This window comes from Sinohyriopsis cumingii, chromosome 3 (assembly GCF_028554795.1).
Source record: "Sinohyriopsis cumingii isolate HCF-2022 chromosome 3, ASM2855479v2, whole genome shotgun sequence".
Classification (NCBI taxonomy): Eukaryota; Metazoa; Mollusca; class Bivalvia; order Unionida; family Unionidae; genus Sinohyriopsis; species Sinohyriopsis cumingii.
Window position 1 is genome coordinate 13,223,666 of NC_142963.1, and position 26,794 is coordinate 13,250,459.

The following is a 26,794-nucleotide window of genomic DNA, read 5'->3' on the forward strand; positions in this document are numbered from 1 at the left end:
TTCTATCCATGCAAATAAAATCACTCACAATTCAACTCTTCTATCCATGCAAGTAAAATCACTCACAATTCAAATGTTGTATCGGTATAAGTAAAATCACTCACAATTCAACTGTTGTATCCTTGCAAATAAAATCACTCACAATTCAAAATGATTTATCCATGCAAGTAAAATCACTCACAATTCAAATGTTGTATCAGTGCAAGTAAAATCACTCACAATTCAACTGTTGTATCCTTGCAAATAAAATCACTCACAATTCAACTGTTGTATCCTTGCAAATAAAATCACTCACAATTCAAGTGTTGTATCCATGCAAGTAAAATCACTCACAATTTAGTTTTTGTATCCACGCAAGTAAAATCACTCACAATTCAACTGTTGTATCCTTGCAAATAAAATCACTCACAATTCAAAATGATTTATCCATGCAAGTAAAATCACTCACAATTCAACTGTTGTATCCTTGCAAATAAAATCACTCACAGTTCAAAATGATTTATCCATGCAAGTAAAATCACTCACAATTCAACTGTTGTATCCTTGCAAATAAAATCACTCACAATTCAAAATGATTTATCCATGCAAGTAAAATCACTCACAATTCAAATGTTGTATCAGTGCAAGTAAAATCACTCACAATTCAACTGTTGTATCCTTGCAAATAAAATCACTCACAATTCAAGTGTTGTATCCATGCAAGTAAAATCACTCACAATTTAGTTTTTGTATCCACGCAAGTAAAATTACTCACAGTTCAACTGTTTTATCCATGCAAGTAAAATCACTCACAATTCAACTGTTTTATCCATGCAAGTAAAATCACTCACAATTCAACTGTTTTATCCATGCAAGTAAAATCATGCACAATTCAACTGTTGTATCCATGCAAGTAAAATCATGCACAATTCAACTGTTTTATCCATGCAAGTAAAATCATGCACAATTCAACTGTTTTATCCATGCAAGTAAAATCATGCACAATTCAACTGTTTTATCCATGCAAGTAAAATCATGCACAATTCAACTGTTGTATCCATGCAAGTAAAATCATGCACAGTTCAACTGTTGTATCCATGCAAGTAAAATCACTCAGAATTCAACTGTTTTATCCATGCAAGTAAAATCACTCACAATTCAACTGTTTTATCAGTGCAAGTAAAATCACTCACAATTCAACTGTTGTATCCATGCAAGTAAAATCACTCAGAATTCAACTGTTGTATCCATGCAAGTAAAATCACTCAGAATTCAACTGTTGTATCCATGCAAGTAAAATCACTCAGAATTCAACTGTTGTATCCATGCAAGTAAAATCACTCACAATTCAACTGTTGTATCCATGCAAGTAAAATCACTCACAATTCAACTGTTGTATCCATGCAAGTAAAATCACTCACAATTCAACTGTTGTATCCATGCAAGTAAAATCACTCACAATTCAACTGTTGTATCCATGCAAGTAAAATCACTCACAATTCAATTGTATTAATAGTTAAACATGGAACCCACAGATAGAATATATGCCTGCATATATGTGAAGAATGTAAAGCATATCAGCACAACCCAGGACAATAAGTACTGAGTATAAGGTAGTAACCCAAGACAATAAGTACTGAGTTTAAGGTAGTAAAACTGGACAATAAGTACTGAGTTTAAGGTAGTAAAACTGGACAATAAGTACTGAGTTTAAGGTAGTAACCCAGGACAATAAGTACTGAGTTTAAGGTAGTAAAACTGGAAGGTAAAACATTACTAAAACCTTCAGGAACATAAAGTTTCAGAATTAAAAACTATATATTCCAATACAATAAAGACTGAAAGGTAAAGACAGAATAATTTATTTTGAAAATTATATAAAATCTAACATGAATGATGAAAAGTAAAAAGTAAAACCCTTAGATTACAGTCTCTGCACATAATAGGGAATAATTGAAAGAAAATGTACATACCACATATGTAAGACTTGTATCTGTGGTAAGCCGATTCTGCAAAATGATGTCTCCATTATCAGGGTCAACTCTGAAGTAATACGGGGCAGCAAAATAATTATTAGTTGACTCATAACGAATTGTGCCCTGAAAAGAAAAGTGAAAATACAAATGAGAAAACCAAAGAAATACACTGTAATGGCAAATATGGGAAATATCTAATGATTATTTACTCAAAAGTGATCAATTTTATTACAGTAACCATGACAACTGGACAGTATATCAAGAGGAGTCTTTCTTTTCCACACTTAGCGTGCCGACAAAGTTTGATGCTGAACTTTTTTTACGAAGAGTGTTCACTGACTTTTCAAACATTGTGACAAAATAACCTCAATGACATTTGCTGTCAACCTTTTTGCCCACTGCATTATAAAAAATACGCATTTCTGCTTTAAAAATTGCAAGCAGGATTTAATAATGGTCATGCTATGGGAACAAGCAATACAGCTAGTGTGCAATATAACAATTTTAATTTTTAAATTTTTTAAAATCTATAGCCATATGTCCCCTCCATTAACATGTACCTTTCATATTCAAGGTTCATTTATGAGACTGTCTTATTAATCCTCCATGGAAACATATCAGTTTTATTTGTTTGCAATAGGTCAGGGTAAAATGGAAGAATGCTTAATGGGTTGTTCATTCACATGCATCAGAAAATATTACATGCATAAAACATACAGGACTGTCTCATTTCAAAGTAGACATACACTTTTACAAAACATGCTAAATTCTGATTTATTTCAGCATATAATTGCTGAAATCACTTCTAACATCAACTGCTTTACCCTAAATGATAACTGACCTTTGAAACTTTTCAACACATAAAAAGTAAGCTTTGCTGGCAATTAAACTGGTTCACCCTGTATATGTATACAAACTGGCTCTCACTGTATATGCATACAAAAAGGTTCTCACTGTGTATAAATGCAAACTGGCTCACTCTGTATATGTATGCAAAAAGGTTCTCACTGTGTATATATGCAAACTGGCTCACTCTGTATATGTATACAAAAAGGTTCTCACTGTATTTGTATGCAAACTGGCTCTCACTGTATATGTATACAAAAAGGTTCTCACTGTATTTGTATGCAAACTGGCTCTCACTGTATATGCATACAAAAAGGTTCTCACTGTGTATATATGCAAACTGGCTCACTCTGTATATGTATGCAAAAAGGTTCTCACTGTGTATATATGCAAACTGGCTCACTCTGTATATGTATACAAAAAGGTTCTCACTGTATTTGTATGCAAACTGGCTCACTCTGTATAGGTATACAAAAAAGGTTCTCACTGTGTATATATGCAAACTGGCTCACTCTGTATATGTATACAAAAAGGTTCTCACTGTGTATATATGCAAACTGGCTCACTCTGTATATGTATACAAAAAGGTTCTCACTGTGTATATATGCAAACTGGTTCACTCTGTATATGTATACAAAAAGGTTCTCACTGTATCTGTATGCAAACTGGTTATCACTGTATATGCATACAAAAAGGTTCTCACTGTGTATAAATGCAAACTGGCTCACTCTGTATATGTATACAAAAAGGTTCTCACTGTATTTGTATGCAAACTGGCTCTCACTGTATATGCATACAAAAAGGTTCTCACTGTATTTGTATGCAAACTGGCTCACTCTGTATATGTATACAAAAAGGTTCTCACTGTATTTGTATGCAAACTGGCTCACTCTGTATATGTATACAAAAAGGTTCTCACTGTATTTGTATGCAAACTGGCTCATTCTGTATCTGTATGCAGAAAGGTTCTCACTGTAGATGTATATGCAAAAAAACATTCTCACTGTATAGGTATGCAAAAAGGTTCTCACTGTCTATATATGCAAACTGGCTCTCACTGTATATGTATACAAAAAGGTTCTCACTGAATATGTATACAAAAAGGTTCTCACTGTAGATGTATATGCAAAAAAACATTCTCACTGTATATGTATGCAAAAAGGTTCTCACTGTGTATATATGCAAACTGGCTCTCACTGTATATGTATGCAAAAAGGTTCTCACTGTATATGTATGCAAACTGGATCTCACTGTACATGTATGCAAAAAGAGTCTCACTGCATATGTATGCAAAATGGCTCTAACTGCAAAAAAATTCTCACTGTATATGTATGCAAACTGGCTCTCACAGTATGTTTAAGCAAGCTCTCTCTCTGTATGTGTATGCAAATTGACTTTTCACTGTATGCAACCTGGCTCTCTTGGTATATGTATGCAACCTGGCTCGCTTGGTATATGTATGCCAACTGAAATATACAATCTATTTAAAATTCTTTTTTTACAACACTTATTTAATTGTTTTAATCAATTAACATTTAATCTTCTTTTTCAAAGCTAAAAAGAACTCTTTATGTAACTTGGTGAATTTGCTAAGGACTGATAATCTGTTATGCAAAGAAGCACAAATATTTCAAACTTTTCAATAAAATGATTCCAATGATGAAAAAAAACCATCTGAAATCTTGTAGGCTGTTACAAAAATGTAAAAATATTTTTGTGTAACTCTCAATGTACAGAGGGCAACGAGGATTGATTAGTTCCAGCATAATAATTCACCTGAAGGCATAATCATCATCATTTAGTGTACTGGAATATCAGGACTGGAATATCAGGGCTGGAATATCAGGACTGGATTGGGAAGTGCTTTTCATTTGGACATCAAGCTCAAAAGATGGTGATTATGGTGGAAAATATAAGCAAAGGTGGGGGCAAAAAGTCATACCAGTTGATATGTAGCTATAGAAAAGGGTAACAAGTCATACCAGCTGATATGTAGCTATAAAAAGGGCAAAAGGTCATGTCAGCTGATATGTAGATATAAAATGGGTAACAAGTCATGCCAGATGATATGTAGCTATAAAAAAGGGTAAAAAGTCATGTCAGCTGATATGCAGCTATAAAAAGGGAAAAAAGTAATGGCAGCTGATATGTAGCTATAAAGAAGGGTAAAAAGTCATGTCAGCTGATATGTATCTATAAAGAAGGGTAAAAAGTCATGTCAGCTGATATGTAGCTATAAAGAAGGGTAAAAGTCATGTCAGTTTATATAGAGCTAGCTATCAAGAAGGGTAAAAAGTCATGCCAGCATATATATAGCAATAAAGAATACTAAAAAGTCATGTCAGCTGATATGTAGCTATTAGAAAGGGCAACAAGTCATACCAGCTGATATGTAGCTCTAAAAAGGAAAAAAAATCATGTCAACTGATAAGTAACTATAAAAAAAGGCAAAAAATCATGCCAGGTGATATGTAGCTATAAAAAGGGAAAAAGTCATATCAGATGATATGTACCTATAAAGAAGGGTAAAAAGTCATGTCAGCTTATATATACCTATAAAGGAGGGTAAAAAGTCATGGCAGCTGATATGTAGCTATAAAAAGGGCAAAAAGTCATGTCAGCTGATATGTAGCTATTAAGAAGGGTAAAAGGTCTTATCAGGTAACATATAGCTATAAAAAGGGTAAAAAGTCATTGCAGCTGATATGTAGCTATAAAGAAGGGTAAATAGACATGTCATATGATTATGTAGTTATAAAGAAGGGTAAAAAGTCATGTGAGCTTATATATAGCCATACAGAAGGGTAAAAAGTCATTGCAGCTGATACGTAGATATAAAGAATGGTAAAAACTCATGTCAAATGATATGTAGCTATAAAGAAGTGTAAAACGTCATTTCAGATAAAATGTAGCTATAAAGAAGGATAAAAGTCATATCAGCTTATATGTAGCTATAAATAAGGGTGAAAGATCTTATCAGCTTTTATATAGCTACAAAAAGGGTAAAAAGTCATTGCAGCTGATATGTAGCTATAAAGAAGGGTAAAATGTCATGTGAGCTTGTATATAGCTATAAAGAAGGGTAAAAAGTCACTGCAGCTGATATGTAGCTATAAAGAAGGGTACAAAGTCATGTCAGATGATATGTATCTATAAAGAAAGGTAAAAAGTCATGTCAGATAAAATGTAGCTAGTAAAAAGTCATGTCAGATGATATGTAGCTACAAAGAAGGGTAAAAGTCATGTCAGCTGATATGTAGCTATAAAGAAGGGTAAAAAGTCATGTCAGCTGATATGTAACTATAAAGAAGGGTAAGAAGTCATGTGAGCTTATATATAGCTATCAAGATGGGTAAAAAGTCATGTCAGGTGATATGTAGCCATAAAGAAGGGTAAAATGTCATGTCAGCTGATATGTAACTGTAAAGAAGCGCAAAACAGACTCATCAGAGGCATATGACTTTGTGACGCTGATGACAGATCATGTTGACAAAACCAAAACCTTTTTTTTAAAATTATTTTGCATGTATAGATTATGATTAATAAGCATCACTACTAACAAACCTGTAAATCAGCATCTGTCGCTGACACAAATGTGTAAACTCGCTGTCCTGGGAGCACATTGACACTGATTTGAGTGATGTATGGCAAGTTCTGAAACTGTGGAAACAGGGTACTTCTTCTAACATTGACTATCACTGATGCCTGGGCTGTCCTCTCAGGAAGGGATTGGTCTGAAACGATGGCTGTGAACTGGAAAATTTAAAATGCAGAATATTATTACTTTCATTATTATGAAGTTAAATGAGGAAATATGCCATAAATCCCTAAAACTCCTAAATCAGATGGGAAAATATGCCATGCATGCAAAACTCCTAAATGAAATGGGAATAGATTCTGCATTGGTAAAGTTCCTCAATCTGAGATTGCAAGTTCCAACAATTAACATTTACAATTCATCCCATAATAATTCAATCAGTTCCAATAATTAACATTTACAATTCATCCCATAATAATTCAATTAGTTCCAACAATTAACAGTTACAATTTATGCCATAATGATTCAATTTTCATGAAAAATCAGACACATAGACACGCACATCTCAAATAATATTCTACTTTGTTGATGTCAACTAGACAAAAAAAAAATCAAACAGACACACGCATCTCAAATAATATTCTGAACCTAAGCAAACTGCAGTTCTTTGTTGATGTCAACTAAACAATAAAAAAATAATTTCAGAAGCTTGAAAAATAGCATGGAAACTCTATTTTGATTAAAATAAATCATATTTTTTGACATAGTACAGAAGTATCACACATGTACTTAAACTGTAAAATAATGGTAAAACATGATAAACAGCTAATATTTACATAAAGGCATTTCTATTCCACTCTTTTGATTGTACCTTTTTTCTACCAACCAATTTTCTAAATAAGCAGTAAACACTAGGGATTATGACAAATTATTGGCTAGTCCATCTAACATTCAGTACTGTTACAGAAAATGCTAATAATTGTAGCAATACACAGCTGTGTCAAATTTAGGATATTCACTTACAAATAAACTTTTTTATTATCCATTGTCAAATTTAGGATATTTTTTTATTATCCATTGTCAAATTTAGGATATCCATTTACAAATAAACCTTTTTATTATCCATTGTCAAATTTAGGATATTTTTTATTATCCATTGTCAAATTTAATTTTCAAATAAACCTTTTTATTATCCATAGTCAAATTTAGGATATTTTTTTATTATCCATTGTCAAATTTAGGATATCCATTTACAAATAAACCTTTTCATTATCCATTGTCAAATTTAGGATATTCATTTACAAATAAACACTTTTTTATTATCCATTGTCAAATTTAGGATATTTTTTATTATCCATTGTCAAATTTAGGATATTCATTTACAAATAAACCTTTTTATTATCCATTGTCAAATTTAGGATATTTTTTTATTATCCATTGTCAAATTTAGGATATCCATTTACAAATAAACCTTTTTATTATCCATTGTCAAATTTAGGATATTTTTTTATTATCCATTGTCAAATTTAGGATATCCATTTACAAATAAACTTTTTTATCATCCATTGTCAAATTTAGGATATTTTTTTATTATCCATTGTCAAATTTAGGATATCCATTTACAAATAAACCTTTTTATTATCCATTGTCAAATTTAGGATATTCATTTACAAATAAACCTTTTTATTATCCATTGTCAAATTTAGGATATTTTTTATTATCCATTGTCAAATTTAGGATATTCATTTACAAATAAACCTTTTTATTATCCACTGTCAAATTTAGGATATTTTTTTATTATCCATTGTCAAATTCAGGATATCCATTTACAAATAAATTTTTTTATTATCCATTGTCAAAGAATATCTGTACAAATCACCTTATTTGGGTTTATAATTTTGGTTCAGGAAATAAAATGCTTGTAATCCTAATGATAACAATACACCATGAATTCGTTATTTTTTATTACATTATATCCATTTTGATGAGAACACACCAAGAAATCATTATTGTTTACTACATGGTATCAATTTTGATGAAAACACACTAAGAATTTGTTATTTTTTATTACATTATATAAATTTTGATGAGAACTCACCAAGAAATCATTATTGTTTATTACATGGTATCAATTTTGATGAAAACACACTAAGAATTTGTTATTGTTTATTACATTATATAAATGTTGATGAGAACTCACCAAGAAATCATTATTGTTTATTACATGGTATCAATTTTGATGAAAACACACTAAGAATTTGTTATTTTTTATTACATTATATAAATTTTGATGAGAAGTCACCAAGAAATCATTATTGTTTATTACATGGTATCAATGTTGATGAAAACACACTAAGAATTTGTTATTTTTTATTACATTATATAAATTTTGATGAGAACTCACCAAGAAATCATTATTGTTTATTACATGGTATCAATGTTGATGAAAACACACTAAGAATTTGTTATTGTTTATTACATTATATAAATTTTGATGAGAACTCACCAAGAAATCATTATTGTTTATTACATGGTATCAATTTTGATGAAAACACACTAAGAATTTGTTATTTTTTATTACATTATATAAATTTTGATGAGAACTCACCAAGAAATCATTATTGTTTATTACATGGTATCAATTTTGATGAAAACACACTAAGAATTTGTTATTTTTTATTACATTATATAAATTTTGATGAGAACTCACCAAGAAATCATTATTGTTTATTACATGGTATCAATTTTGATGAAAACACACTAAGAATTTGTTATTTTTTATTACATTATATAAATTTTGATGAGAACTCACCAAGAAATCATTATTGTTTATTACATGGTATCAATTTTGATGAAAACACACTAAGAATTTGTTATTTTTTATTACATTATATAAATTTTGATGAGAACTCACCAAGAAATCATTATTGTTTATTACATGGTATCAATTTTGATGAAAACACACTAAGAATTTGTTATTTTTTATTACATTATATAAATTTTGATGAGAACTCACCAAGAAATCATTATTGTTTATTACATGGTATCAATTTTGATGAAAACACACTAAGAATTTGTTATTTTTTATTACATTATATAAATTTTGATGAGAACTCACCAAGAAATCATTATTGTTTATTACATGGTATCAATTTTGATGAAAACACACTAAGAATTTGTTATTGTTTATTACATTATATAAATTTTGATGAGAACTCACCAAGAAATCATTATTGTTTATTACATGGTATCAATTTTGATGAAAACACACTAAGAATTTGTTATTGTTTATTACATTATATAAATTTTGATGAGAACTCACCAAGAAATCATTATTGTTTATTACATGGTATCAATTTTGATGAAAACACACTAAGAATTTGTTATTTTTTATTACATTATATAAATTTTGATGAGAACTCACCAAGAAATCATTATTGTTTATTACATGGTATCAATTTTGATGAAAACACACTAAGAATTTGTTATTTTTTATTACATTATATAAATTTTGATGAGAACTCACCAAGAAATCATTATTGTTTATTACATGGTATCAATTTTGATGAAAACACACTAAGAATTTGTTATTTTTTATTACATTATATAAATTTTGATGAGAACTCACCAAGAAATCATTATTGTTTATTACATGGTATCAATTTTGATGAAAACACACTAAGAATTTGTTATTTTTTATTACATTATATAAATTTTGATGAGAACTCACCAAGAAATCATTATTGTTTATTACATGGTATCAATTTTGATGAAAACACACTAAGAATTTGTTATTTTTTATTACATTATATAAATTTTGATGAGAACTCACCAAGAAATCATTATTGTTTATTACATGGTATCAATTTTGATGAAAACACACTAAGAATTTGTTATTTTTTATTACATTATATAAATTTTGATGAGAACTCACCAAGAAATCATTATTGTTTATTACATGGTATCAATTTTGATGAAAACACACTAAGAATTTGTTATTGTTTATTACATTATATAAATTTTGATGAGAACTCACCAAGAAATCATTATTGTTTATTACATGGTATCAATTTTGATGAAAACACACTAAGAATTTGTTATTTTTTATTACACTATATAAATTTTGATGAGAACTCACCAAGAAATCATTATTGTTTATTACATGGTATCAATTTTGATGAAAACACACTAAGAATTTGTTATTTTTTATTACATTATATAAATTTTGATGAGAACTCACCAAGAAATCATTATTGTTTATTACATGGTATCAATTTTGATGAAAACACACTAAGAATTTGTTATTTTTTATTACACTATATAAATTTTGATGAGAACTCACCAAGAAATCATTATTGTTTATTACATGGTATCAATTTTGATGAAAACACACTAAGAATTTGTTATTTTTTATTACATTATATAAATTTTGATGAGAACTCACCAAGAAATCATTATTGTTTATTACATGGTATCAATTTTGATGAAAACACACTAAGAATTTGTTATTTTTTATTACATTATATAAATTTTGATGAGAACTCACCAAGAAATCATTATTGTTTATTACATGGTATCAATTTTGATGAAAACACACTAAGAATTTGTTATTGTTTATTACATTATATAAATTTTGATGAGAACTCACCAAGAAATCATTATTGTTTATTACATGGTATCAATTTTGATGAAAACACACTAAGAATTTGTTATTTTTTATTACATTATATAAATTTTGATGAGAACTCACCAAGAAATCATTATTGTTTATTACATGGTATCAATTTTGATGAAAACACACTAAGAATTTGTTATTTTTTATTACATTATATAAATTTTGATGAGAACACACCAAGAAATCATTATTGTTTATTACATGGTATCAATTTTGATGAAAACACACTAAGAATTTGTTATTTTTTATTACATTATATAAATTTTGATGAGAACTCACCAAGAAATCATTATTGTTTATTACATGGTATCAACTTTGATGAAAACACACTAAGAATTTGTTATTGTTTATTACATGGTATCAATTTTGATGAAAACACACTAAGAATTTGTTATTGTTTATTACATGGTATCAATTTTGATGAAAACACACATGCCATTCTTTGTGATATTGCTATATATGCCATTCATTTTTTACATGCCATTCTTTCTGATATCCCTATATCCTATTCTTGCTGATATCCCTATACATGTCATTCTTTCTGATATCCCATACATACCTGTCTTTCTGACATTCCTATATGCCATTTTTTCTGATATCCCTATATATGCCATTCTTTCTGATATCTCTATATGCCATTCTTTCTGATATCTCTATATGCCATTCTTTCTGATATCTCTATATGCCATTCTGTCTGATATCCTGATACATGTCATTCTTTCTGACATCACCATACATGCCATTCTTTCTGACATCGCCATACATGCCATTCTTTCTGACAACCTCTATACATGCCATTCTTTCTGATATCCCTATACATGCCATTCTTTCTGATATGCACTTCTTTATGATATCCCTTTACATACCACTCTTTCTGATATCCCTTTACAAACCACTCTTTATAATATCCCTTTACACACCACTCTTTATAATATCCCTTTACACACCATACTTTCTGAAATCCCTATACATGCCATTCTGTCTGATATACCTATACATGCCATTCTGTCTGACATCCCTATATACCAATCTGATATCCCTATATACTAATCTGTCTGATATCCCTATATGCCAATCTGTCTGATATCCCATTATACCAATCTGTCTGATATCCCTATATGCCAATCTGTCTGATATCCCTATATACCAATCTGTCTGATATCCCTATATACCAGTCTGATATCCCTATATACCAATCTGTCTGATATCCCTATATACCAATCTGTCTGATATCCTTATATACCAATCTGACTGATATCCCTATACACCAATCTGTCTGATATCCCTATATACCAGTCTGACTGATATCCCTATACACCAATCTGTCTGATATCCCTATATACCAATCTGACTGATATCCCTATATACCAATCTGACTGATATTCCTATATACCAATCTGACTGATATCCCTATACACCAATCTCTCTGATATCCCTATATACCAATCTGTCTGATATCCCTATATACCAATCTGACTGATATCCCATTTCATTCTATTCTTTCCACTTATAATGTGCAAGATCTTGCAATGTGATTTCAGTAATTTTGTGCAAAAAGGATTTCACTGGAACATTTCCTTGCACACTGCTCTAACCATGCAAATATATAACATTCTCTCAAAATAAGGCCCTTCATTATAACACAGTTCACCCCTCATGATAAGGTCCTTTATTATGCTACATTTCATTGCCTCACTATAATGCCCTTCTTTATGACAGTTTTTGTTATCAGCTGGGTAGGGTCTTAAATACCACTTCATTCAGTGGCTGTAATATTTTATTATTATTAAGGCATTCTCACTATAAGACCATAAACTCTTGGACTCATATGGACAGCATTATAATGAGGGAATACTGTATCATATACTTCAATATAAGTCATTCTCACTATAAGACCATAAACCCTTGGACTCATATGGACAGCAGTATGATAAGGGAATACTGTATCAAATGTTTGTTTAATTTTTACACACAATAAAAATACTGACAGTATGATGTTTACACATGATAAAACATACTGACAGTATGATGTTTGCACATGATAAAACATACTGACAGTATGATGTTTGCACATGATAAAATATACTGACTGTATGATGTTTGCACATGATAAAACATACTGACTGTATGGTGTTTGCACAGGTTAAAATATACTGACTGTATGATGTTTGCACATGATAAAACATACTGACTGTATGGTGTTTGCACAGGATAAAACATACTGACTGTATGGTGTTTATACATGATAAAATATACTGACTGTATGATGTTTACACATGATAAAACATACTGACTGTATGGTGTTTGCACAGGATAAAACATACTGACTGTATGGTGTTTATACATGATAAAACATACTGACTGTATGGAGTTCGCACAGGATAAAACATACTGACTGTATGATGTTTGCACATGATAAAACATACTGACTGTATGGTGTTTGCACAGGATAAAACATACTGACTGTATGGTGTTTATACATGATAAAACATACTGACTGTATGATGTTTACACATAATAAAAATACTGACAGTATGATGTTTACACAAGATAAAACATACTGATTGTATGATGTTTGCACATGATAAAACATACTGACTGTATGGTGTGTGCACACGATAAAACATACTGACTGTATGGTGTTTGCACACAATAAAACATACTGACTGTATGGTGTTTGCATACGATAAAACATGCTGAATATATGGTGTTTGCACAGAATAAAACTTACTGACTGTATGGTGTTTGCACACGATAAAACATACTGACTGTATGGTGTTTGCACATGATAAAATATACTGATTGTATGGTGTTTGCACAGGATAAAACATACTGACTGTATGGTGTTTGCACAGGATAAAACATACTGACTGTATGGTGTTTATACATGATAAAACATACTGACTGTATGGTGTTTACACATGATAAAACATACAGACTATGGTGTTTAAACATAAAAAACATACTGACTGTATGGTGTTTGCACATGATAAAATATACTGATTGTATGGTGTTTGCACATGATAAACATACTGACTGTATGGTGTTTACACATGATAAAACATACTGACTGTATGGTGTTTACACATGATAAAACATACTGACTGTATGGTGTTTACACATGATAAAACATACTGACTGTATGGTGTTTAAACATGATAAACATACTGACTGTATGGTGTTTAAACATTATAAAACATACTGACTGTATCGTGTTTACACATGATAAAACATACTGGCTGTATGGTGTTTACACATGATAAAACATACTGACTGTATGGTGTTTACACATGATAAACATACTGACTGTATGGTGTTTACACATGATAAAACATACTGACTGTATGGTGTTTACACATGATAAACATACTGACTGTATGGTGTTTACACATGATAAAACATACTGACTGTATGGTGTTTACACATGATAAAACATACTGACTGTATGGTGTTTACACATGATAAAACATACTGACTGTATGGTGTTTACACATGATAAAACATACTGACTGTATGGTGTTTACACATGATAAAACATACTGACTGTATGGTGTTTATGCATGATAAAACATACAGACATTGGTGTTAACACATGATAAAGGCTTCTACTTACTATGATAATGCTTACAAGATATGGTCATCAAATTTTGGTAAACAAAAAATGAAACAAATTTGACCAGCTAAGATTTTGAGGAGATTAAATGTACATAATGTAAACAAAATGATGTGAGACAGTGATTTTCAATTCTGTAAGAGTTTGCTTGCACAAAGTAAGGTATTAACACATTAACCCCTAGCGACAAGTGAACGTGGCAGGAGGTTGTAGCCTACTGCCGAGCTCAGTAGTGTCATGGTCATGCATGATACACTAAAGTGGGTGGTATTATAGAAAGGTAGACAGATGCAGCTCTACAATTATACCAAATAATCTGGAATATCTACTTGTACTACAAAATACAGATAGAAAAACCTCATTTTTTGAACCCAACCTTTTTTAATGCAAAATTTGCCCGTGGTCGGAATCCCATTTTGTGTCCGGATTTTAGACTTTTTGGTCTCAGATCTAAGGCAAACCAGTATGAACTGCAAACAGACTGATGAACCTTTGCAAAAGGTTGGATAAGATGGGCATTTGGAATAAAGAGTGGTCTCGATATAAAAATAATGGCTCTGTTTAGCAAAAAAATCAAAAACAACCCTCCAGCTTTTACCCTTCTGCTCATGCACGAGTCAAATAGCCAATGAAAAACTATGTTTCTAACACAACTAGGCAGTATGTTATTGAAAGATCATTGGGATTTGGCGTTTTCAGATCTATTCAGAAATAGCTTTCAAAATGCTTTTTCTACTCGATTTTCAGGCGAAAATGACAAAACCCTCGAGGGGTTAATGTGTTAATAGCTATAATCCTCACAGTGGACATATTTTTTTATAATGTAATGAATGTTTAGCAATCAAATCTCTTCTTTACCTCAAATCTGTTGATACTAGTTGTCGTCAGAACCTTTTTCAGTGAGATAAGACCAGATGCAGGTCCCATGTAGAAAAAGTCTGTGGCATTTGGACTGACAGCAGTATTCACAATACTGTAGCGAAGAACATCCTGCAGAAAAAGAAAAGTTTTGGACGTTTTAATTTTGCCCAACTCTCGTGATCTTTCACTACCAATAGAACCATCCTTTTACCAGCACTTACAATTTCACTTCCCTTTAGAACCATCATTTTACCAGCAATTATGATTTCACTTCCCTTTAGAACCATCATTTTACCAGCAATTATGATTTCACTTCCCTTTAGAACCATCATTTTACCAGCACTTTTGATTTCACTTCCCTTTAGAACCATCATTTTAGATAATGCTTTACTTTACTGATCTAATACAATATATAATAATGTCTGTATAAAACCATACTGAATATTAATATGTCTTGTTAAGTAATAACACATCTTTAACACAGAATGTTATTGAGGAAGATGTAATAACCTATATATGCATATCAGAAGACCTCATGAGACATGAAGCTTTGAGTGACATTATAAAGTCATAACGCATGATACGCCTTACCAAACAATGTACTATAACAGTGATTCCCTAAGTGGGTGATTACTGAGGTGGGTGCTGATGCCGAATAATGCTTTATATGGGTAAGGTAGTAAGGCGCTGAGGATAGCCAAGGGGGCGGTGGCCCAAAAAAGTTTGGGAACCATTCTACAATAATTATGATGTTTTTACTATATATCTCTTAATAATAAAATTTACTTAAATCAATCATTGGAACAATTTTTATAGCACAACATAATGCAAAGCCACATAATGAAAATATATATCATTTTATTTCTGGATGCGAAAACACAAGGTATAATAGAGCTACTATAAATTTTCCTAAGAGACTGTTGGATTTTAGTTGCTGTAAATCTTGCTTAAGAGACTGTTGGACTTTAGTTGTCTGTATGAAGTTTCTAATTATTTGAGTAATACATATTTCATTTCGATAACAAATGATAATTCTCAAAAACTGTTGTGATGGGTAAGGTTATTAATATGGTATAAAATTAGTTTCCAGTTTTTCAGACTGCCAATCATACCAGATTGAACTGGTGAAGTAAATGTCAAATTGTCTGAAAATGATTAGCTGAAAATTGGTATCACTCAGAGGTATATTATACAATGAAATATCAGTGTCATCTTAAAACAATAATTATATAATGCAAATATTTCATCAAGAAATCTTACCAATGCATCACTATCTGATGCTGACAGCTGGATAACATCAGAACCTAACCCCAGTCCCTCCAGAACAGTGGTGATGTAACCTCCAGTCTGCAGGAAGAAAGGCCCATTGATGTTCCTTGTCACTGTGATTTCAACAGTAGTAGTGGCAGTTTGGGGTCCAGTAGCAAATGTCCTTGTTGCCTCTACAAACAGCTGTACATAAAAATGTAATGATACGTAAGTAAAATTAAACCTGTCCAAGCAGACACATCAGTACAGTGAAACCTGTCCTAGCAGACACATCAGTACAGTGAAACTTGTCCTAGCAGACACTTGCATATAACAGACATGTACAGCTGTATAAACATAATTCACTTTTAGACATTAGTTTCCATAAGGAGGATGCCTGTCCAATAGAAACAAAAACTTTCCTGTCTCTTAAGCATCTTCAAATGAAGAGTTTCACTATAAATAATAAAATGGTTTTAAAACTATTATAAAAGCAATATTTTAATATATAATTTATACAAAAGACACTATTATAAAAACAATATTTTAATATATAATTTATACAAAAGACACTATTATAAAAACAATATTTTAATATATATTTATAATACAGACACTATTATGAGAACAATATTTTAGTAAATAATTTATAACACTGATACTATTAAAAAACAATATTTTGATATATAATTTATAATACTGCGCTATTATAAGAACAATTTAAAAGAACAATATTTTAATATATAATTTATAAAACTGACTCTGTGGTGGTAGTGGTAAGATGAAGGTAAATATCTGGGAATTTACAGTTATACATGTAAATGATTTGCTGACTGTAAACATCAACAGTATTGATTTACATGTAAATGAATTTGCATTTGGCTGATAGTGATATAGGAACTATTCATTCCAATTAAATTATATTATATTTCTCTGCTTTCAAGGACTATTAAGTATGCTTTCTTTGTATTTTTATTAAATTGTGGTCTAGAACTAATGTTATTTTACAAAAACATGTTTTCTTTCCATCTGAGACCTTGACATTTGACATTTTCACTCCAAATCAACTGGCGTCTTTCTTACTGAATGTACAAGTCATTCACTGTCATTGATGAAGGTCCATGATTGACAGGTGAAATTTTGTGCAGAAACTATTTTTCTTTTTCAGTCCTAATAGCCTTGAACTTTCACCCAAAGAGCAATAGGATTCTACCATACCCATGTGCAAGATATAAACAATGTTTGTTCTAGCTATGTGATGCACAACTAATGTTACTGTACAGGAACTATTCCATCTTTCAGTGATGGTGACCTTGACCTTTGACCTTTTGACCAAGAAATCAACAGGGTTCTTCCTTGAAATACATGCAATCCAGCAACAAAGTTTGGTAGCTGTAGATGACAAAGGATTCAAAGTTATTATGCAGAAACCATTTTTCTTTTATCAACCAGTCACATTTGACCTTATAACCCTGAAATCAGCATGCTTCTTTCTTACCTTGAGTGCAAGCTATCCACAGAGCTTGTTAACTGATGATTTTAGACAACTCAAGTGTCTGTGCAGAAACAAAATTGGTAATAGATAAATGGACAGGAAACATCATAACATAGTATACTCAACATCATCACCTAGTACACTCAACATTCTGGTGGGTGTAAAATATGTTTTTGAATGACAATTAACCCCATGCTGATTGGACCATCTCATTTGGAAAATGTAGCCATAGCAAGATTTTCCAGACTTGCACCATGGAGGTCATGATAGACTTCAAATCAGGAATATTCTCATTTCAGGACTTACACCATGCTGGCCATGATGGGCTTAGAAGCAGGACTATTCTCATTTCAGACATCCTACATGTTACAAGAAGGTTTTATTAGTCAATCAAACTATCTGTGTTGCAGGAGTAAGAATAATGAGAATTTCAAGATGGATGTAAAATCAAAACATTTTCATTTAGGACCATCTGCATGTCATGTGAAGTCTTTTAGTGAAAACTCATTGTAGCAATAACAAAAGTCTCAACATGGCCACCATGGTGGATGTCATATCAACAACATATTCATATATGGCCATCTACAAGTCATAAGAAATCTTTAAATGAAAACTCCATGTCAGTAAGACCACCCATTCTGGAGGAGTGTTGCTAAAATGATCAAAACATTTGCCTTTGTGGCCATAAGGGATTTAAGATCATCACTGTCATAATTTGTTTACATCTACAAGTCATGAAAACTCTTTTAGTGAAACCTCAAGCTGATGTGACCATCAAGTCATAACAACTAGCAAAAAGATTTTCAAGATGTCCACTACTATGGCCAAGTTGATGGTGAACATTTTCATTTAGGACCAACTTAAGATCTCCGGATAAACTTGTGTGTCAGCTTCAAGACTTTCCTCCTCCATGTACAGATTCAAGACTTTCCTCCTCCATGTACAGATTCAAGACTTTCCTTCTCCATGTAGTGTATGAAGCTTATTGAGAACAAACAACTACTGACAGATTATGACTCATTACAACTACTAACAGATGACTCATTACAACTACTAACAGATGACTCATTACAACTAACAGATGAGTCATTACAACTACTAACAGATGAGGCATTACAATTACTAAGAGATGATCCATTACAGCTACTAACAGATGATCAAATACAAATGCTACCAAGTGATCCACTTCAACTGCTACCAAGTGATCCATTACAAATGTTACCAAGTGATCCATTACAAATGTTACCAAGTGATCCATTACAACTGCTAACAGATGATAATCCATAATAACTGCTACCAGATGATGATCCATTACAACTGCTACCAACTGCTACCAAGTGATCCACTACAACGGCTAACAGATGATAATCCATAATAACTGCTAACAGATGTTCCATTACAACTGTTAGCAGATGATGACCCAATACAACTGCTAACAGATGGACCCATTACAACTGCCAACAGATGTTCCATTACAACTACTAACAGATATGGACCCATTACAACTGCCAACAGATGATCTATTACAACTGCATCCATTACAACTGCTAACAGATGGACCCATTACAACTGCTAACAGATGATCTATTACAACTGCTAACAGATATGGACCCATTACAACTGCCAACAGATGATCTATTACAACTGCTAACAGATGACCCATTACAAATGCTAACTAATGATCCATTACAAATGCTAAATAATGGTGACCCATTACAACTTCTAACAGATGATTACCCACATATTGCATAAAATAATTTATTTCTATAGTGTAGGAATTATATATCTGCCATCTCACATTATATGACTGTTTGAAAACTGAAACTCATTCCAATGTGTAATGGGGAAAGGGTAGTCTTTTGTATCCACCTTCCAAAAGGGAAGATTTGTCTTGGTTGCAGAAGAGCTAAACATCAGAACACATCCATGTTGTTGACTCTAAAGTATCTTCTCCCATTATCACACCATGTGAAGTGCGACAATACATCCATATTGTTGACAATAAATTAACCTCCCCTGTTTCTCACTGTGTGAAGTGTGACAATACATCCATATTGTTGACAATAAATTAACCTCCCCCAATATCTCACTGTGTGAAGTGTGACAACACATCCATACTGCAGACAGTAAATTAACCCAACCCCAATATCTCACTGTGTGAAGTGTGACAACACATCCATAGTGGTGACACTAAATTTTCCTCCCCATTATCACATGGTGTGAAGTGCGACAACAGATCCATATTGTTGACACTAATTTACCCCCCCCCATATCTCACCGTGTGAAGTGTCTTCTTGTTTCTATCCGACTGAAGGTCCTTAATGACTGAAATTAATCCTGTTGTTGGACTGATTCCAAAATAGTCTGGACCATCACTAGTTCCAACGATTCGGTATGAGATTCCAGGCTAAAAATATATTTAAAATATTTAATTACAAATCTATTTAACTCTTTGTATTTGCCATCCCATTCATTAAAACCTAATGTAGCATGCAAGGAAATGATCTATTCCTTACAGTGTACGATGTACTTGGTTTATTACTTAAATTTATCATGCAAGAAAAAACAAAGTTTAAAAACAATCACAAAAATTCTATGATGACATTGCATTGTCTGAAAGTTTTTATACAAAGGTTAATGGTCACCTTAAACTTGTTACAAAGTAAAGTGATCAGCTTAAACTGGTTACAAAGAATAGAGATCACCTAAAACTTGTTTTGCAAAAGAGCTGACTGGCTGTCTGTAAGATGCATTCATTAAGTCCATCCATTTGCTAAAGGAACTGAATATGTCGAAAATTTGACATATAATATTCTCATGGCTCAAAGATGGGAAAAATAAATACAAAATTAACTAATGTTTTCTATAATTAATCTTCTGTTTATCACTGAACACTTGAAAAGCAATATACTGTAATCAGTGTATTTCTGTCTTACCCCTGGGGCAGCACTGACGGTGATGACAGTTTGACTGACTAAAATGGTTTCAGGGATCGTCGTCCTGTAGATTGCAGACAAGAAAGAAAGAATCTCAGTCAGTCTGGTGATGGTAACATCAATAACTGTTGTGGCAACTCGCTGTGGAGTTCCTCCATCTGCAGCCTGCACTTGAACCTAGCAAAATATACAAATTTACTTTTCTCTAATGAGTCTAATTATATAATTAAAATATACAAATTTACTTTTCTTTAATGAGCCTAATTATATAATTAAAATATACAAATTTACTTTTGCTTAATGAGCCTAATTATATAATTAAAATATACAAATTTACTTTTCTTTAATGAGCCTAATTATATAGCTAAAATAAAAAATTTTACTTTTCTTTAATGAGTCTAATTATACAATTTAAATATATCAAGCAATAGTTGGACCTCCAGGATGACATTATATGTTCCAGTTATTTCAACATTAACAATGAAAAGTCTTGAAAATGAAGAAATTTGTACAGAACACTGTGTAGACAGTACATTGTGTATAAAAAACACTGTGTAGACAGTGCATTGTGTATAAAAAAACACTGTGTAGACAGTACATTGTGTATAAAAAAAACCTGTGTAGACAGTACATTGTGTATAAAAAAACACTGGTGTAGACAGTACATTGTGTATAAAAAACACTGCTTGGCTGAGAACAGCATTATGATTCTGTTTATGTTGATGTGACAGGAACTCCTAGAACATCTATGTACAAACAGTATGACAGGAACTCACAGAACATCTATGTCCAAACTCGAGTGATAGGATCTCTAAAACATCTTTGTACAAACAGGTGAGACAGAAACTCCTACAATGTTAATATTCAAGCAGGTGAGATAGGAACTCTAGAATGTCAATGTACAAGTTGGTGAGACAGGAACTCCTAGAATAATAATGTACAAGCAGGTGAGACAGGAACTCCTAGAACACTAATGTACAAAGAGGTGAGACAGGAACTCCTAGAACATAAACGTACAAACAGGTGAAACAAAAACTCCTAAAACATTATGGCACCAATGTTAGACATAATATTCAGTGTACTGGCAGCTGTATCAGACAAGTGTTTAGCAGTGTTTTGATAGCTTTTTATCATTAAGTGATTAGCAGTGTACCAACAACTGTATCAGGTAAGTGTTTACCAGTGTACTGACAGCTGTATCATGTTAGTGTTTAGCAGCATACTGACAGCTGTATCAGGTAAGTGTTTAGCAGTATACTGACAGCTGTATCATGTAAGTGTTTAGCAGTATACTGACAGATGTATCATGTAAGTACTTAGTAGTGTCCTGATAGTTGTATCACATAAGTGTTTGCCAGTGTACTGACAGCTCTATCATGTTAGTGTTAAGCAGTATACTGACAGCATTATCAGGTTAGTGCTTAGCAGTGTACTGACAGCGTTATGATGCAAAAGCTAATCAGTGTACTGACAGCTGTATCAGATAAGTATTACCAGTGTACTGACAGCTGTATCATGTTAGTGTTTAGCAGCAAGCTGTATTGTGTAGTTGTATAGCAGCATACTGACAGCTGTAACATGTAAGTGTTTAGGAGTGTACTGACAGCTGTATCATGTAAGTGTTAAGCAGTATACTGACAGCTGTACCATGTAAGTGTTTAGCAGCATACAGACAGCAGTATCATGTAAGTGTTAAGCAGTGTACTGACAGCTGTACCATGTAAGTGTTTAGCAGTGTACTGACAGCTGTATCAGGTGAGCATTTAGCAATGTCATGACAGCTGTGTGATGTGTTTAGTAGCATGCTGACAGCTGTATTTGGTAAGTGTAAACAGTTTTCTGACAACTGCATCATATGTTTATCAGTGTCCTGACAGATGTATCATGAAAGTGTTTAGCAGTGTCTTGACAGCTGTATTAGGTAAGTGTTTTGCAGTGTACTGACAGCTCTATAATGTCAGTGTTTAGCAGTGTCCTGACAGCAGTATCAGTTAAGTGTTTCAAAAGTTGATAGTTGATAGCATGTGGTCCAGCTAAAATGTCAAGGGCTTGATCAAGAGAGTCTTGAAACGCTTTAAAAGTGAATATTTCTTGCAATTTGAAACATTAGCATTAAATTTACAGGACCTTCTCTTTCAGGCTTTTGACACGGTGTAAGTTCTCAGAACAATTTTCCTGCGAGAACTTTCTCAAGAATGTTTCAACCAATCTATCTCAGATTTCTGGGACAGTCATCACATTTCATCTGATTTCTTGAAATGTCTGATAGAGCTGCTTTAAGTTTTATCAAAGATATTTTTTGTACCATATTCCATACTGATTTTCTTTATACCATATTCCATACTGATTTTCTTTATACCATATTCCGTACTGATTTTCTTTATTCCATAATCCATACTGATTTTCTTTAAACCATATTCCATACTGATTTTCTTTATTCCATATTCCATACTGATTTTCTTTATTCCATATTCCATTCTGATTTTCTTTATACCATACTACAGACTGGCAGGATCATGTGTCAGATCAACAGACTGGCAGGATCTTGTGTCAGATCTACAAACTGGCAGGATGCTGTGTCAGATCTAAAGACTGGCTGGATCTTGTGTCAGATCTATGGACTGGCAGGATCCTGAGTCAGATCTGCATACTTGCAGGATACCTGTGTCAGATCTGCATACTTGCAGGATCTTGTGTCAGATCTACAGACTGGCAGGATCCTGTATCAGCTCTATGGACTGACAGGATCTTGTGTCAGATCTACAGACTGGCAGGATCCTCTATGGACTGGCAGGATCCTGTGTCAGATCTACAGACTGGCAGGATCCTGTGTCAGATCTATGGACTGGCAGTATCCTGTGTCAGATCTACGGACTGGCAGGATGCTGTGTCAGATCGACAGACTGCCAGGATCTTGTGTCAGATCTACAGATTGGCAGGATCCTGTGTCAGATCTACAGACTGGCAGGATGCTGTGTCAGATCTACAGACTGGCTGGATCTTGTGTCAGATCTATGGACTGGCAGGATCCTGTGTCAGATCTGCATACTTGCAGGATCTTGTGTCAGATCTACAGACTGGCAGGATCCTGTATCAGCTCTATGGACTGGCAGGATCTTGTGTTAGATCTACAGATTGGCAGGATCCTGTATCAGATCTATGAACTGGCAGCATCCTGTGTCAAATCTACAGACTGGCAGGATCCTGTGTCAGATCTTTAGACTGCCAGGATTTTGTGTCAGATCTACAGACTGGCAGGATCCTGTGTCAGAACTACAGACTGGCAGGATCTTGTGTCAGATCTATGGACTGGCTGGATCTTGTGTCAGATCTATGGACTAGCAGGATTATGTGTCAGATCTGCATACTTGCAGGATTCTGTGTGAGATCTATGGACTGGCATGATCCTGTGTGAGATCTATGGACTGGCATGATCCTGTGTCAGATCTTCAGACTGGCAGGATCCTGTGTCAGATCTACAGACTGGCAGGATCCTGTATCAGATCTGCATACTTGCAGGATCTTGTGTCAGATCTACAGACTGCCAGGATCTTGTGTCAGATCTTCAGACTGGCAGGATCCTGTGTCAGATCTACAGACTGGCAGGATCCTGTGTCAGATATACAGACTGCCAGGATCTTGTGTCAGATCTACAGACTGACATGATCCTGTGTCAGATCTACAGACTGGCAGGATCTTTTGTCAGATCTACAAACTGGCAGGATCTTGTATCAGATCTATGGACTGGCAGGATATTGTGTCAGATCTATGGACTGGCATTATCGTTTATCAACATGTGCCTGTAGTGGTGCAACTATATACTGATATACTGGTTTACTGTGGCTTGCTGTTCTGGCAAAACATACCTCAATAAAAAAAAAATCATTACCATGACTTTTTCGTGGTCCAGGTTTTATCTAACAAATCTGCATATTCCTCACATTTCATCCAATTTAATTCAAGAGCCATATTTTTTTTTCTCCTAGATACACGCAAAGAGGTTGCCTCTTACAGCATGCAAAAAGCATACCTCTTAAGCATTCAAACAGGTTGCCTCTTACAGCATGCAAAAAAGTTGCCTCTTACAACATGCAAACAGGTTGCCTCTTACAGCATGCAAAAAGCTTGCCTCTTACAGCATGCAAACAGGCTGCCTCTTACAGCATGAAAAAGGATGCCTCTTACAGCATGCAAAAAGGATGCCTCTTACAGGATGCAAAAAGGATGCCTATTCAACAACCCTAAGAGGATTTATTTATCTAATCAGACTTTTGTAATCTGTTATTGCTTATGTTATCAACCTGAAACAAAGTCATCAGATTTGGGAACCTGTTAATTTGGGGAACAAAAATTTCACATTCTTAATCCATGGCAATTCTAGACACAAGTTTCCTACCATGTGTATTGCCTATGACATTTTATTTTAAAATCAGAATAAAATATTTTGTAATGCATGATCAATTTGTACTTACTGTGTATCCACTTGCTGTATTGTTTCTCACAGAAGCCTTCAGGGTTACAACACCAGTATTGGGATTGATGAAGAAATAGTTGGAAGCATCTGATAACCCTGTTATTGCATATGCTATCACATTTTCTGGACTCTGAAATACAAAAATGAATTTTATGAATGCCAATTGTCTTAACAAAAAGAAGAAAAAATGGTTGTATAATATAAAACAATATCTTTAAAAAGTAAATTCCTCTCATACAAAACAAAAACTGAAAATGTTTGATGTTCAATGGTACCAAGGAACAAGGTTTACAAAGCAACACCTCAAGGCCTAATTTACTAAATAACTTCAGGTTTAAAGGGACATAACTCAAACAGGAATCAAGTGTATATAGCTACTGAGCATGACAGAATGGTTGTCAGAGCTTAATCAAGATAGAAATCTTGCATAACAACTATTGGCAGTCAGGTGGTAGAATTAACAAGTCAGTCAGAGAACCCTCTACCTAGTCATTGCTGACCTATCAATCCTCATTGTCAAATAGTAAGTATCTGTCCCAGGTTTGCAGTGGTTATTAGGCAACCCACCTACTGTCTTCAAACAACCACAATGTCCCTTTCATTTGATTGTACCTGTTTTGATGTCCATTTCATTTGATTATACCTGTTTCGCTGTCCCTTTCACTTGATTGTTCCTGTTTTGATGTCCTTTCATTTGATTGTACCTGTTTTGATTTCTCTTTTATTTGATTGCACCTGTTTTGATGTCTCTTTCATTTGATTGCACCTGTTTTGATGTCCCTTTCATTTGATTGTACCTGTTTTGATGTCTCTTTCATTTGATTGTACCTGTTTTGACGTCCCTTTCATTTGATTGTACCTGTTTTGATGTTCCTTTCATTTGATTGTACCAGTTTTGATGTCCCTTTAATTTGATTGTACCTGTTTTGATGTCCCTTTCATTTGATTGTACCTGTTTTGATGTCCCTTTCATTTGATTGTACCTGTTTTGATGTCCCTTTCATTTGATTGTACCTGTTTTGATGTCCCTTTAATTTGATTGTACCTGTTTTGATGTCCCTTTCATTTGATTGTACCTGTTTTGATGTCCCTTTCATTTGATTGTACCTGTTTTGATGTTCCTTTCATTTGATTGTACCTGTTTTGATGTCCC

At 32.8% G+C, this 26,794-nt stretch overlaps 1 protein-coding gene across 1 annotated transcript in view; it reads right to left on the reverse strand.

The window, feature by feature from the left end:
- The window catches only part of LOC149802467 (uncharacterized), a 512,180-nt gene that overhangs the window by 428,731 nt on the left and 56,655 nt on the right, over window positions 1–26,794 (reverse strand). Inside the window, exons 14-20 of the mRNA XM_089951513.1 lie at window positions 25,640–25,771; window positions 21,168–21,344; window positions 20,510–20,638; window positions 16,749–16,940; window positions 15,486–15,617; window positions 6,366–6,554; window positions 1,953–2,078 (exon numbers count right to left, since the gene is read on the reverse strand). Of these exons, the coding sequence (XP_089807639.1) occupies window positions 1,953–2,078; window positions 6,366–6,554; window positions 15,486–15,617; window positions 16,749–16,940; window positions 20,510–20,638; window positions 21,168–21,344; window positions 25,640–25,771 (1,077 nt within the window). The remainder of the gene's footprint in view (window positions 1–1,952; window positions 2,079–6,365; window positions 6,555–15,485; window positions 15,618–16,748; window positions 16,941–20,509; window positions 20,639–21,167; window positions 21,345–25,639; window positions 25,772–26,794) is intronic.